This window comes from Sciurus carolinensis, chromosome 9 (assembly GCF_902686445.1).
Source record: "Sciurus carolinensis chromosome 9, mSciCar1.2, whole genome shotgun sequence".
Classification (NCBI taxonomy): Eukaryota; Metazoa; Chordata; class Mammalia; order Rodentia; family Sciuridae; genus Sciurus; species Sciurus carolinensis.
The window spans coordinates 41,685,158-41,701,467 of record NC_062221.1 but is presented as its reverse complement, the minus strand read 5'-3'; the positions used below and the strand labels follow the sequence as shown (position 1 = coordinate 41,701,467).

Below are 16,310 nucleotides of genomic sequence, written 5' to 3'. Positions count from 1 at the left end.
CCTTCAGACATATAGGAATAGGAGAAATAGGATTACTCATGAGACAGCAATACCAAATCACAGGAGCACATGAAATGGGATGTGAAGTACAAAGTAAGGGGGAAGGGAGGTGCTGGGTTGTAAAAGGGAACTATGAAAAAGCAAGCACATCTCTTAAGAAATTTTGTCTTTAATCCTACTCAAGTCTACAGGTTCCAAGCTGATTTCGAAGACAATCCAATGGTTCAACGGTAGTATGCCTAAACCCCAAACTCCAGGCAATTCAGAAAGAAAAAAGGATTGAATGGCACACCTCTGCCTCCCTCAACTACATTAACAAGCGCGCGTATGAGGAACGGGTTAGGACATTTCAATGCTGCTGTACCTCGTGGATGCTTCGAGAGTTCCCACCCACTGGATTACTGCTGCCTCTGGCCGGGCACTCGGTAGCAGTGGCCAACAAAATCTCACCAAAGGCTTGCTAGGGTTCCACGCGGAACCCACACTGAGGAGCAGAGTAATAAAATACTGCACTTGCGCACCTCTAGGAGGAGTAAAATGGATTCCCACTACATGGAAGCCAGCAAACTCAACGAGAAAGAAGCTCAAACCCAAAGTTCCCTCGGCGGCCGCGAGGGACACTCAAGAGAATTCAGGCGCCTCGCGAGTTCCGAAGACCATCACGTGACACAAGCCACGCACCTGAAAGCAGGGGCAACCCGGCTCACGGCTTGGTTCCAGTAAATGTCGACTGGAACCTGATTTAAAGTTGGAAGGAGCAACCAGCCTTGCCAACTAGTCAACGTCCGCAACTACACTCCCAAAAGCGCTCTCCACGCCGGAAGTGCACTAATCCGCAGCACGTGGGGTTGCCAGGGCGCTCTTCACGTGACTGGGCGGGGCTTCGGGAACCTGGTAGCCAATGGTAGCCCTGGGGGGCGGTGCCTGTGACGCGCCGGGGCCTATCCCGGAAGTGGGGCTGAGGTGGGGGCGGGAAAGGGCGGGGAGGCCGGGGTGTGGAAAGTGTGGCGGCCCCGCCCCGTCTTTTGGAACTGCTGCGGCCGCCACCGCCGCCGCCGCAGCTGCAGGGAACCGGCGCGGGTACGCAGACTAGAGGCGCTCTGTGCCGGCTGAAAGGTGAAGACCTGGGGAAGATCTGGTGGGGCTGGAACTGGAGCAAGCTGGGTTAGGGAATGCAGTCAGAGATGATCCCTGACTCGGGGAAGGGGAAAGATGGATGGGAGAAGGGAGACGAGCGTGGGTCCCGCCGGAGCTCAGGCCCATGCGGAGCCGGGCCGAGCCCGGCCAGGGATGCCAGCAGAATAGGGGGCGCCGGTGCGGTCGGGGCGGCGGCGCTGCGGGTGGAGGGCGGAGTTTGCGCCCGCTGCCCGAGGTCCAGGTGCTGCCGGCCAGCTCCTCTTATTCCCTCATCCTTAGCGGGGACTTGCGGCCTGGGCCCGGCCCCCGGTAGTGGGATCTGAGCGGCGGCAAAAGGGCCCGGCAGCGCGACGCAGGACGTCTCGGGGCTGCTTCTGCGGAGGGGAAGTGGGGAACTGGACCTGCTGCCCCCAGCGCGGGTGAGCGCGGGAGACCGGTACGTTCCACCCCCCGCGAGTTCCTCTGCAGCTGCCCTCCCCACGTCCTCTCCAGTGGCTGGAAAAGTTTGTAGAGGCCGGAGTCAGAAAGTGCCCACTAGATTTGAGTGGGTATTTTATAAATGCAGGAATAACGGACCCATAATGCTTGGCATCTAACCTGCCCGAAACGAAACGTTTCCCTGCCTGCATACCGGCTGTTAAAACATGCACTCCAACTTTTTGCGTAGGTTCCTCGGAAAAACTAGCATTTCCCCAGCCCACCATGGCGGACGAAATTGATTTCACTACTGGAGATGCTGGGGCTTCCAGCACTTATCCTATGCAGTGCTCGGCCCTGCGCAAAAACGGCTTCGTGGTGCTCAAAGGACGACCATGCAAAATAGTGGAGATGTCAACTTCCAAAACTGGAAAGCACGGTCATGCCAAGGTAAGTGCCCTTCCAAGTCATTCTTTGGCTTCTGCATTGAGATTTTGATCACTTATATTCCACTACAGATAATGAGATTCCTATACTTAAAATTTTGTAGTAAAGACATTTTTTTTACTTTCCTCAGTTATCAAGTGATCAGCTATTGCTTTGAATGCTTAAAAGTAGCTTCCTTTCTTGGGCCCTTATAATGTTTCATTAACTGGGAACTGAAACTTTCCAGAATCCTAGTGATCTCGAAGATGTATTCAGTTTACAGTTGAGAAAACCTGTACTAACAGTTCTAAGAAAACTATCTTCATTTTTCTTTTGTATTCTTAATAGTTAAATTACTGGGATTATAGATTATATTGAGTCATGACATATCATGATACTGTTTGGTTGTTTACTGCATTTAAATTCTATGGCCACTACATTTTTTAAGAAAGTAAAATTAGATGACCTTGGAAAGAGGAGAATCTGTCATAATCAGCTTTGGTATTGTGTGCTTTTGGGTATGTACTGAGTGATATACTTGGCAGAGATTAAACAGGTTTCCTGTTCTTCTCCTCTGTTAGGTACACCTTGTTGGAATTGATATTTTCACAGGCAAAAAATATGAAGATATTTGCCCTTCTACTCATAACATGGATGTTCCAAATATTAAGAGAAATGATTATCAAGTAAGTACTAATTTCCTTTAGAATGTTGTTTTAAAGGTACAAATACTTTCTTCTACCAGTAGTAATCTGACAAAACCCAACAGTAATTTTATAGGTTTTCTTAGCCAATTATTAGGCACCACCAATCTTACAAATTGGAGAAATAGTGAGGTTTTTGTTTTGTTTTGTTTGTTTATTCCTAACATTCCTGCATTTTAAAAAGGTTGAGCACATCTCAGACCAAGTGACTATATTTTTTGACAAAATCCATGTTTGGAAAAATTACTGTTTTCTCCATTGTAAAATATAACAAATTTAGATAACTTCCTCCTGTACATTTTATTTCTTTTCACTGATTTAGAGCTGAGATTTCCAAAAAACTAGTGAATTTCATGTTCCTACCAACCAAGCTTTTGTATTCTTAAGTAGGGAAATAAGTTGAAACTATCAATATAAAAAGTACATGCTCACTGAAATGGTGAAGAAAGTATAAAAGTGTGTAATTGGTTTATTGGTGATGCTGTGACCTTTTGTTAAACAAATTCCAGTGGTACTTTTAAATAGATTGTGTTTAATAATAGCATTTTGTTGTTTGACATATTGATGGTAACCAAACAATTAACATGGTAGAATGTAGAAGCCCAGATTAATCCTAAGTAAAACCATACTTGAAAGTCTTCAATTTCTGTATCAAGCATATCACATCAAAACCTCATCATATCAAACTTTTTGTTACTTTTCTATAGTGAGAAATACAAGTGTAGCACTTGTATTATTCGACAGACTGATTTCTTCTATACCTATTGTGTTATATAAATTTTTAAAGAATATCATCTAATTTGCCCAATGATTTTTATTCCCTCAATATTAAAACATAGTTTTATGTAGTTTTAGTGTAGTAACAATTTTATTTATTTATTTTTTTAATTTTATTTATTTATTTATTTATTTTGCGGTGCTGGGGAGTGAACCCAGGGCCTTTGTGCTTCAATTTTGTATTTTTACCTGCTGCTTATGAGTTTTTTCTAGGTTACTTTGGAATCATTGTAAAAATTTGAATTGTCTTAATGTAACAGCAAGTTGTGTTTTGTGTATCTGTGTGTTTGTGTGTGTGTGTGTGTGTGTGAGGTAGATCTGGGTTTGGATCTAGTTCTGCCTCCTAGTTGGATGAATTTTGGACAAATTATGCAACCTCTCTGAAAATCAGTCCTCCAGTCTACAAAACAGGGATAATGTGAGGATTAAATGAGAAAATGTACCCCATAAATAGATGTGTACAAAAAAGCAGTTCTGCTTTGCTCCCCTTTCCTGTATAAAAATTCCTTTTAATCATATCATTACTGTTGGAACTCTGAATTTAGATGTGGCATATAATTGCTCAATAAACATTCATTAAGCATATGCATAATTATTCATTGTATCACTGTAGTGAGGATAACAGCAGAATAAGGCTTATCATAGAATTTTTTTTTGCCTAAAGTGTGAATGCTTTGAATATTCATTATTTTCAATAATATTCATTCAACATCAAATACTCATACCTGTTGCATGTGTCAGAAAGATAGTATCAGTAGTCACATAGTTACTACTATGATCAAGTTAGCCAGTCATTGATTGGAGCTCACAATTTAACATAGAGGAAATTTTTAATCTGCATTGTATTTTAATGTATAGTAAGACCAAGACTGGGGTTCAACTGATGAACTGAGTGAGACCTTGCCTTAGGTGTAAAAGTTAAATAAAGACAAGTCTTCTAGGGTAAAGGGAAAAAATCAGTAACCTTTTTCACTTAAAATTTTAGTGTTTTGTTCATCATGCCATTTTTGCATTCTAATTTTTTTAAATACTGCATTAAAATATTTGATCACTGAGGGCTTGTTTGTTTTAGGAGGGTGCTTTCTTAATTTTGTACCCAAAATGAGTGTTTCACTCATTTCAACTTAGTTTCAGCCTTTAGTATATAGTTATAAGGGAGAGTGGATTAAAGGTTGTTGTAGGCTAATTAGTTTGGGTACAGATTCCTACTTTGGCACTTTCTGGCAGTGTGACCTTGGTTGACAAGTTACTTAACCTTCCTTGTCTCCATTTCTTTATATATAAAATGTGGATGTAAATAATAAATGATCCATTCTCAGGGGATCATTTTAAGGCTTAGTTAGTTAATAGGATAGTACAGAGCATAGTAAGTAGTCCGTACCCACATCCTTATTATCCAGCCAACATGGTATACTTATTTCTGTTCTGTTTTAAAAGTTAGGTCTGTGAATCCTTACAGTTTTATTTATTGTGCTATGGTGACAGTCACTTATGTATCTATCTATGTGCCTTGAGTAAATTCCTACTTTTTTATTATTTGGCTATGTGTAGTCCTTTGTATTTGCTGAATTCAGTATTTTGAGTGTCACTTTGGTGGCCAGCTAAAGTGAAATATGTATATCTGATCATGATAATAATTAAAAAGTAAATGTTTAGGAAAAGAAACATTAATATTTATAATTTTAACTTTGAGTATTTTTAATGTAAATTCAGAATGAAAGAAAAATTATTTCCTGCATTCCAAAATCAGCTTGGATTAGATTGCTAATTTCCATTACTTCTCCCAAGAGTAGTTATGGTTGCCTGGAGCTCAGTGATGGTGTAAAATACAAATACATTGAGACACCTTTGGAAATACCCAAATTAGTAAATATAGAAATGCTCATTCAGACTTCATGACTCTTGAATATTTTTTTAGAAAGTTCTGTGATGCTGTACACCCCACTACAAATTAAATCTTTATCTGAATTCACTGAAGTTTTATGTCCTTCAAAGACCATTTTACAGAAGCAAAACAAGTATAGGACACATAAAGCATATATTATAGACTTTTGGATTATTGGTAAATTGCCAAAACTGTGACTATTAAGTCCAAATTATTCTTCAAATAAGTGATATATCTTTTGAATGTTGAGATATGCAAGTTGAATTTTATTGTTGCAACTTAAAACACTAATGACAAAGAAAATAATGACGATATGAATTTCCCTGAGCTTAAAATCTTTAAAAAATTTTTTTTAGTTGTTGATGGATCTTTTTTTTTTTATTTGTTTATTTATATGCAGTGCTGAAGATCAAACCCAGGGCCTCACACATGCCAGGCAAGCGCTCTACCACTGAGCCACAATTCCAACCCCCATATAATTTTAACATGTAGAATCCTTCTGTTCCCTCATGGAAGCCAGTCTTTCTTTGGGAATAGTACACCTCTAAGCCACTAGAACCCAGTATTGAAGGGACAAGAAGCAAATAATTTTCTATAGTATCACTAAGGGTATTAGTGAGAAGAGCTACTACCTTTGGTTCTTAGACTTGTGTATTCTACTTATGGGAAAATAACACCATATATATTGTAACCTACAAAACAGCACCCTAGACCTACAAAGTATTACCCAGCTGTGCTGTAGATGAATCTTCAATAGGTCAAAGCACATCAACAGTTTTGGAATGATGGAGTACATGAACCAGTGAATTATTTGGGCGTCATCCCATTGTCTCATTATTTAACCTGTAAAATAAGATTTTTAGTCAGAATCGATGCCATGTGGGATATTATGTGGTAAATCCAGATGGGATTTTAGCAGGAGCACCACATGTAGGAAAGGCAAACCCATAGAGTCTATTGCAATAAGTCAAATCACTGCCTCTTCCATGAAAGAAGGGGTGCAGTGTTATTAGTGGTTAGCTGTTCCCTCTGGGAAATTGTGTCATATCAAGAATCCTGTGCTGGTCTCATCCATGAAGTTCTCAGTAGTGGCTATTATCAGATCAGTTAGTGGGAGAACCGCTGTGTCATAGAGACCATTGAACAAGGACTGGAATGACAGCAAAAAGAAGTTCACAGAACTTCATTCACAGAATCATCTTTTCTACCTAATTATTGACAACCTGTTTTATAGCAGGTACCCTTGGTGAGCATTCATAGGGCACACTCTCCAATTATATGGGAAGGTCCATATAATTAATGTCAACTGTTTTCTTATCTTGTTCTTTCAGTATCCTTGACCTTCCAGCCCAGCTCTTAACCCTAGCCCATAATCAGTATAAATTCAACCTCTGGTTCTCTATTCTTCTTGATCTAGTGCTTGAAATTCTCCCCATCTCTCACCACTGGTCAGGGCCATCTCCAAAGGATGTATCATGCTATGCATTAACACCTAGAAACCATTTTAAGTTATTTTTCTTTCATGGTCAACTGGTCATAAGGAATTTTCCATCAAGCCATTGGGATGAATTGAGGGGGAAGAAGTATCAGTGTGGGAGAAGGTGCTTTCTGCATCTGAGCCACTTATACAACTCGTTTGTACCTTTAGGACCTGCTCAGGTTGATCTTATACGTGCTGCTTCTGCTTGATGATGGAGTGCTGCTGTGCATATCCAGCTTCATGACTTGGTGGGTCAGTTGATGATGGTGTCATTTGCTTAGGTGATATAATAGCAATGCTCCAGAATTCAGTCTTTACCAGGGACCAGTAACTCTAAGAGCGAGCTTGAAAATGCTGGGGGAAAAGAAGGAAGAAGTTGAAAGAAATAGGTCTTACTAAACAATCTGGCTGTTTTGAAATAGATTAAGAAGCAGAATTCACAAATTAACGCTAAAAAAGCACCTGTAATGATGATATATCTTCTCCAGCCTTCTGTTGCATACCAGTAATACAAATGCAGGAAGAAAAAGTTTCCCTTTAATCCCCCTTTTCAGCATTCTTACTTATCCTGGCTATGTCATAGACAGAATCTATAGTCACTAACTCTTCCTTCACCCTTCCTTTTAGTTCGTCCTTTACTTCTTTAACTTACTGTGCCTCCCAGCATTTTATGGTGCTAAACATATAATGCTCTTTATAGAATTTTGATATGCCATGGTGTTTTTCCATCTTACTTTTTATTGTAGAAATTTTCAAAGGATCAAAATCCTATGTACAATAATACATTATCCAGCTTCAACAATTATAGTACATGGACTATAATTGTTTCATCTATACCCCACATCTATTTTTTCTTCCTGTACTTTGCCTTTTAATTATTTTGAAGCTAATTTTGAGATATTGTATCAGTTTATCTGGGTTTATTATATAACTCTAAAAGGCAAAAAACTAAACATATCACACCTAAAAATTATTAATTCCTTATTATTATCAAATATTCTATTAGTGATGGTTATTGTTCTGTTTTATAGTTTATCTGAGTCAGGACCTAAATAAGGTCCACAAAATGAGTTTGGTTGATGTATTCTGTTAAGGTTTTTTAATCTATAGGTTCTCCTCTCTCTTATACATGTACTTGGGGTTTTCCCTTTTCCCTTTTTTTTTTTTTCCTTTTTTTGTTGTTGTAGAGACTGGGTCATTTGTTCTGTAGACTTTGTCACCATCTGGATTTTGCTAACTGCATTTCCTTGTTGTTTAACATGTTCCTCTGTCCGTCGTATTTCCTGAAACTTGGTAGTAAGGTGAAGAGACTTGGTCAGATTCAGTTTAGCTTTATCTTTTCTTCCTCTTCCTGCATTTTTAAAGATGACTCTGTAGGTGATATTGTGTGCAAATTCAAAATTTTTTAGGACAATTGACAAATTTGAATATGGATTATGTATTAGATAACAGGTTAATCAGGTATTAAATTTCCTGATTTTGAAAAATAAACTTTATGTATTTATTACTGAAAAGTCATGATCTGTAAAACTTATTCTCAAGTGACTGAGTAAAAATAAGACTATATATGTATGATATTTTACGTTTTATATATGTAGAGAAAATGCACATGTGGATAAATGTAAACCATATGTGAATCTGGGTAAAAGGATATGAGATTTCATTGCATTCTTTTTACAACTTTTCTATCTATAAATCTTAAGACTCTTAATAATTTAAAAGGCCAAATAATTTATTTTCATTAATTTTGTTTTTCTGCAGCTTATTTCTATTTTTGAAAACTTTCAATTTTGTTTCACATAGCAATTTAATTTACTAAGATGTTTAATGTTTATATCTTGTTTTACTAGATTTTTGGCATTTTTGCTTTTGAAACGCTTTATATATTTTATCCCACAGTTTATTTTATGAATTCTTACCTCTTAAAAAATAAAATGCCACCATTTATAATTATCAAAATACTAGTATTGTTTGGTTCCTGTGTTTCAGTCAATAGTGACAGTAGCAACCTTTAATTTTTGAAGTAGTCAAGTTCCACTTTAGCAAATTGCTGAAAGAGCAGAAATCAAAGATCTGCCTTGTAAGCATGTGGTTAATTGTTTAAATATTATCCTACCTCAACCTCTTTGTTCTTCACTCCTTTACCAACTACCTCACAAATGTTTGAGTAACTGAGAAGTTAATTAAAAGTGTTAGCTTGGTGCAGTGATGCATTTCTGTAATCCCAGTAACTGGGAAAATTGATCAGGAGGATCAAGAGTTTGAGGCCAGCCTGGACAAGTCTGTTGAGACCCTGGTCTCAAAAGAAAATATTTATTGTTGCTCTGTAGGATGTTTTTTTTGATTCTGAGAATTTAGATATGTGTGCAAACTCAAATCTCCCACAGTAGGTGGAATTTTTGTGAAATGTGATTGCAGATTTGGTGAATGGTGTACTTGGAGAGGAACTTAGAAACTTGGGTCTATGGGGTGTGCCTGGATTATGTCAATGGTTAAAGGGGGTCAGGGACTACATCTTTGACTCCTTTGGCATGTGTTAGCAGCTGGTCTTGTGGATGATTGGTCTTTTATAAAGTCTGTTAGAATTCTAGGCACACTGATAGTATACATGCTTTTAGAAAAAGTGAGTGGGGACTGGCTGTTTCCTCATTTCCGTAGTAAAAAAATTCAATTATAACAAAACTGCTTTTTTATACAGTAGGTTAATAACTGAATTTGCTTCATTAATGTCATCGATGAGTTAGTGTTTGTTTTTAATCTGTTTTTAGCAGTAAGCTGGAGATCAAAAATTGTTCACTTAACTTTGGTTGTAGTCAAATTATAGAATTTTGTTTCTAATAGTGCAAAATTGAAAACAACTTGTATGGCTACTGATGGAAAAATAGTTAATTCAGTAACAGGCATATCCATGCACTTGTGTAATGGTTAGATAGATTAAGGTAAGTCTGTATTTTCTGATTTGAAAAGAAATCTAAGACCTGAAAATAGCTTGCTGAAAAATACTGATCCCATTTTTTTTTTTTTTTTTTGAAAAGCAACCATATTTGTGTTGTGTACCTAAATGTAAAGGCTTCAGAATGCCCAGTAAAGCAGCCCAAGCTGCTGAATAATACAGAGATTGGGCAGGGAGAGTACAGGAAGGAGTGAAGTTACTGTATTCTATTCTATATTTATTTACTATTTTCTAATCTGTTTTTATTTTATACTTCAGGGTTTTAGCAGTTTTAAACACCAACAATATATTAATGTATTACTGTGTACTTATATAAGTTAATGTGGATTGCAGTTTAACTATGTAAACATTACAAAGGGGTGACTATAATCTAATTAGTACAAATTATATAATTTCTTCCAATAGCTGATATGCATTCAGGATGGTTACCTTTCCCTGCTCACAGAAACTGGTGAAGTTCGTGAGGATCTTAAACTGCCAGAAGGTGAACTAGGCAAAGAAATAGAAGGAAAGTACAATGCAGGTGAAGATGTACAGGTAAGACTTATGAGATGACTGTATTTTTAAAACAATTTTATAAAAACTTTGGCCTAAATTATTAAGTGTTGAAATATTTATAGTTCTTCTTTTTCCTGTTCCTTGGAATATCTTACAAAACCGCAATCTGAGAAATTCTACTTCGGGAAACTGTAAAGAAAGTAGATGATAGGGAGGCGGGGGGCATGGTTTACCACTTTCCAAAATCCATGTATACAAAATATCTGCAAATACACACTATGTGGTGAATTAAATATATCTTGTATGTGTATTACCTTAAGGATAACTTTTGCCTGTATTTTTTCCTTCTAGGTATCTGTCATGTGTGCAATGAGTGAAGAATATGCTGTAGCCATAAAGCCCTGCAAATAAATGGGGACATCAGACATAAGCAAACAGTTTAGGTCTGGATCAACTACAGATCTAAAGTTTGGTTCTAAGTTGTCACCAAAGCTATGGCCTTCATAAGCCACCTCATTTTTTTTTTTTTTTTATTTTTAACTGTTTTGAAATCGTGCTGGTTCATTTTGCAGGTAGTTGGTAACTTAAAAAAAAAAATCAAGATATATAATTCTTTTTTTTATTTTTTAAGTGTCTTTCCTATAACATTCCTGTGGTTTTCAGTATGTGAGTCCAAGAAACATAAAGCTTCAGCAAATGTGATTTGTCTGAGCAAATCATTCCTTAATTTTAATAAAATGATTAGTAAACCAGGGTTTTAAAAGAGATAATGTAGCACTTGGTGGTACTTCAGTACCACATTTAAGTTGAATTGCTTTGCTTTAATTTCAGACTTATTGTCAGAATACATAGATTATGGATTGAGATTATCAGTTTTAGCCTGTATATGGCAAATACAAATCTTTAAACAAAAATCATGTAATCAAAAAGTGTCAGTTACCTTGGTGGTTCTGTGGTTGTGTGGAATGATATACATTACCTTGGTCATACCATTCTTTGCCACATTGTTAGTAGACTTAAACCTTAAATGGTGGTTTTAGTACTTGCTTGTCATTGACAGAGGAACATTTTTTGAGCAGTTGGGTGAAAATGAGCCAGTCAGACTAAAGAAGACAAAAACGACAGTGGAAAAGGGGGTTGGTAAACTCTAGGTTTGACTGAAGACCTTTTTAATCAGCATAAAAAATAGAAAGTAGCTTTTTAGTTGTATTTTTGCTTTTAACTTTTGTCCCCCTTAACCTCTTGGCATTGAAAGGACTGACTTGCTGTACTATGCAGTGTTTTTTTGCAACCATGTTGAATAAGTGTTGATATTTATCAGTATTTGCTCGTTTTCAACCATTTTAAGTATTTTTGACCTTAAAATATTATTTAGACTAAAACTGGGAATTCTTAAGTTGATTTGGAATTCTTGACTTTAAATTGATTTGTTAAATTTATGCATATTTTTTCCTAAAGTGAAATGAAAGTCAATCATGGAAGAAAGGTTACTTTATTTTAAAATATTATTTAACTTATTTTAAGTATATGTATTTTTTCTGACTTTTCTGTCTTAATTCAGTACTGATGTGAAATATAACTAGGAAAGAATTCTATAAGCCAAATTATTTTTTAAAGTGTTTCAGGTGACACCACTGCACCCCCATTTCATCTTTTAGGTCATTCATACACACACACACACACACACACACACACACACACACATTCATTCCAAAATTTTAGACATCATTATAGAGTTTGTAAGGACCTTTAACTCAATCACAGTGATTATATTGGAGTGAAACTTAGAACAAAATCACTTATTTCAGTAATGCCTTGATTCTCTAAGACAAGTTCTGAGATCTCTCCCATCATGCCTTGACCTATCATCTAGAAAAAAATACATATGATGATGAACTGAGCTAATCAGTGACTAGAAAGAGTATTAGGAACATAAGATCTCCAAACTTTAGTTGCTTAGTTTGTACACATTTTAAAATCTTGCTTTGGCCTCAGCAAACCCATTTGGACAAGAAGCAAGATAAGTGCAAGAGAAACGAGAAGTGCAAGGAAGAAGATTCTAAAGCACAAGAAATATTGAGGTTATAGTAATTGATTTTTAGTATGACATTAGCTTTTGCCCATCCAAAGCACAATTAGGAATTAGGCTAAATTCTTTTCAGTATTCTATTTAAGTATCTACTACATACTGCTCTAGTTTTTGTAGTACTCTAATCTCTAATGTGTATCTCACTTGCTATTGGTTGACATTACCCACAGGAATTCCAGAAAGTTATTAATCTGTGCTGCTTGCTGGCTATTCATCTGGCCCCAGTTAACCATACTAGAGTTCTGATTTAGTATTAGTTCTGGATTAGCATGCCCTTGTTCTTCCTAATTTGTCAAACTTCACACAAATATGTTTTCACTTGCCATATGAGGATGTACAAATGATAATGCATCTCTATCTCCATACCGTGAAATGGCAAAAGCTATTTATGCATAAATATTGCATTTTAAATACTATATGAAGTGTAAATACTCTAACATAATTATAATATAGATTTTAAAAATATGGGACTGTTTATTTTCACATAAGTCAATAGATGTTTCTCTAGAACAAAATATTTCATTTAGTAAAGCTTTATAAATTGTATTAAAAGGAAGCAGGGAACATATATTTTTTAACATAGAACAGAAGTGTCTTCATTCTTTTTTGACATCAGAGAAATGTTAAAAGTTGATTCCTACTATTTGTTGTACTTTTTTGTAGCAAATGTTCAATATCACAAGTTACCATGTGTAGAATGTAGACTGTCATGTTGATAGATTATACAATGATACACCATTTTTGTCTGTACACATTTCACCAGTTTATAGACAGTATTAACAGGTTGAATATTTGTTTCTTTCTAAAACAACATGTTTTATTTCTACTGTGAAGACTTTGTTACACCTTATTTGCTACAACGTTGTATACTCTCTGACAGATTCAAATCATTGCTGCTTTGACCCAGCATTTGCATCATAACATAATTGTGATATTCTTTCATGCTCCCCTCCAAGGGCTGTCAGTCACTTGAAGAAATTATTGCTAACCAAGCTCTTGACTCAGTTTCCCTTAATGGTACAAATTCTGTACCATGCTTTATATTAATTACCAAAACTCCTGCAGCCAGACCATGAAATCTTTAACAGGAAATGCTGCAATAAAATATTTAGGCTATAAAACTTGGGGACACAATTTTTCATTACAGTACAGTGTGAGTGTGTACATGTGCACACATAGCTTTGTATGTCTGTTCTTTTTCCAAAGTCCTTCCCACTATTAAAAGTACTGTAGTCTGGTAGTGCCTCAAATGTTGGTAACTCTTAAATTTTAATTTACAACTTTTCCAGAATTTGTTTTTGTACTTTAAGGTTTCTCAATTAGATTGTTTCTAGTTGAGCTGTAATTTGAATGCATTATTCTCAGGGCTGTTTGTGCTAAGAGCTGAAGTTTCATTATTTTAAAGCTAACTGCCTGAAAGTATATTGCAAACTATTCCCAAATTGTAACACTGTACTACATACATATAAAAAAATCCTTAATATCAACATATGTAAACTACATGCTAGATATTTAAGAAAAATGGAAATATTAGTAGCAGTTATACTGAAATCTTGTCATATTTTCCATTTTAGAACAGAATTGGGTGGTCTTATCTTGGAGCCCTATTCTTAGTGATATATTTGATAGCATTCCTTTGGCATGAACCCCAAAGATGGTTTTAGAGCCAAACATTCATGCAATGGTTCTCAAACATATTTAGGGATAACAGACTGAAAATTCTTAATGCTCTTCTGGTACCTTAAAAAGTTTACATACTGAATTCTATAATATTAACTAGGAACACATTTCCTATGAGAAAATGTGGCCCTTAAGCAGTGTAAGAGCAAAATTATAAGCATATTTCCATAAACAAGTATGTTGTACTGATAGTTTCAAATTTTCCAATATTATCTAGGCATATTTCATAGGTTTCAAGCTTATTTTTCTCCCTGCTAGCATTCAGACAAGTAATAGGCAAGAAAGATTTAAGAAAAATTTACAGTGAAAAATCCTAAAATTGAGAAAATTCAATCTATTAACTTTGATCTGATACATTTTTTCCCTCTGAATTGGGTATATGGCATCATCATTTGATTTTAGCAGGGAACATTTGGATTTAGTTTACAGAACACAGATGTTCTGTGGGAACATGGCTTAAAGTCACTATATAATTTAATCTTTTTCCATTAAATAAACATCTGAACACCAACTTAACTACCAAGTGAGGTCAAGTGCCTGAAAAGTGCTGTATACATCTAATAAACATTTTTTCTTTATGTGAAAGATGCATCTTAAAGCAATGTGCACCAAGCTTTCACCTGCTAGAAAAATACATTTGCCAAACTTCGTCATTCACCACTAGTCCCTTCTCTTTACAACAGACAGAAATCTATTTTATCATTAAAAGAGAGATTCTCTGATTTATTCGAGGTCCCTAAAACTATTTCTTGTTATTAGTAGAATTAGTTTTATCTTAATTCAAGAATGCACTTTTTAAAAACCCTGGACACTAAACTCTCTTCAGCAATGTCTGAGTAGCTTGTCAAGTTAGTTGTGATCTTTCTTGAGAAAAATTCTTTATTGTGGTTAATATCTACTATAAGCACTCTTTTGCTAATTACAAAGCATAATGAAAATTGCTAGTTCTATACTAATATAATGAAAATGATTAGTTCTAGAATTGATTTATGTACTTTTGTCCTCCTCCCCCAAAATGAAATAGTTGAAATTGCATTATCTAATCTGTTGGCACTTTATTAGTAGTAATACATTTTATTTGTCTTAGGTATAGAAGAACTCTTGCTTTTCATTGCCGAGACTCAGATGTTTAAAATTGTAAAATATGTAGTATGAATATTATAATTGTGCATTTTACATTTCAAAATGGGTAAAATCCAATTGTGAAGTCTTTGGCTATACTAAAATATCCTTTAAAATGTAGATGGTAAACATCATTTTGTTATCTTAAGATATATTTGTCTGTTAACTTTATCAGTTATATTAAATAAAATAAAGTTAATTTAACAGCTTACACTATTTTTGTATATGTACATTCTTAAAATGTTTTCTTACTAGAAAATTGTACTTAATATGTATATTGCTTTTAAAAGAAAATCTAGCTTTCATTTTTATTAAGTTTATACATATTATATATATATTTTTTCTAGGACCTTATTTAGAGAGAACAACAGCTTTTTGATTAAAAATGTTAATTTTTAAATTTAAGTTCCAGACTTAGGCACAATTTTGTTTTTATTTTTATGTTCTTATTAATTTTTTAAAGTCACATGGTTCAGAATTCAACAGGTACAAGAATATAAAAAATACCTTTCCCTCTTCTTTCCTTTCCTGTGCACTCTTCCAGAAGCATTTAGTGCAAGAGAGGTTAATATTCCTCTTTCTCCTGACCTGCTAGGGTCTGAGGTGTTCCTTCCCTGCTAGCTGTGATTGCTGTTCTCTTTCCACAGTTACAAAAGCAGTGTGGTGAGGCCCAGAAGCAATCTTTACCCTTCTTTCATCCTCACTGTGTCTAATCCATTCCATCTGAATAGGTTCATCCCTAGGTGGCTCAGCCGTTTCTTCCTTCTATATACTGAACAGTCCTAGAACATCTTTCCTGACCTGTGAGCCATGCCAGGGCTATAATGGCAGTTGTTACCTCATATCCATGATCATTATCACTAATATCTTTAACCTTCCAGACCCAGATAGCAGAGTTGCTAGTAAAAGAAATACCAGATTAGTTTTTTAGCCCAATCCCCTGCTTTCTTTTTCTTTTTTACCTTTCCCCACATGCAAATACTAGGAACCCAGTTTCTCAGAGGTATACATGGGAGGTTTTTAAAAAAATTAGTGAAAAGGGCTAATTATGTATTATGTGTCTCTTAAAAGTCTGTCTCCCTCTCTCCTTGTCCCCCCCCCCCCATTAAACATTTTATCCAAATAGGAGGTGTCTTCCTGTG

General features: G+C 35.8%; 1 protein-coding gene across 2 annotated transcripts; it reads left to right on the top strand.

The window, feature by feature from the left end:
- The first annotated feature begins 994 nt into the window (after window positions 1–994).
- Eif5a2 (eukaryotic translation initiation factor 5A2) lies at window positions 995–15,373 on the top strand. Of its 2 annotated transcripts, XM_047565395.1 has the most exons (6): window positions 996–1,116; window positions 1,417–1,573; window positions 1,805–2,004; window positions 2,562–2,666; window positions 10,185–10,316; window positions 10,629–15,373. In XM_047565395.1, the coding sequence occupies exons 3-6, from the start codon at window positions 1,840–1,842 to the stop codon at window positions 10,686–10,688; spliced, it is 462 nt and encodes a 153-aa protein (XP_047421351.1). In that variant the 5' UTR covers window positions 996–1,116; window positions 1,417–1,573; window positions 1,805–1,839; the 3' UTR covers window positions 10,689–15,373. The 2 variants fall into 2 exon arrangements, with proteins under 2 accessions (XP_047421350.1, XP_047421351.1); XM_047565394.1 differs by lacking the exon at window positions 1,417–1,573 and having other exon boundaries at window positions 995–1,116.
- The last annotated feature ends 937 nt before the right edge of the window (window positions 15,374–16,310 follow it).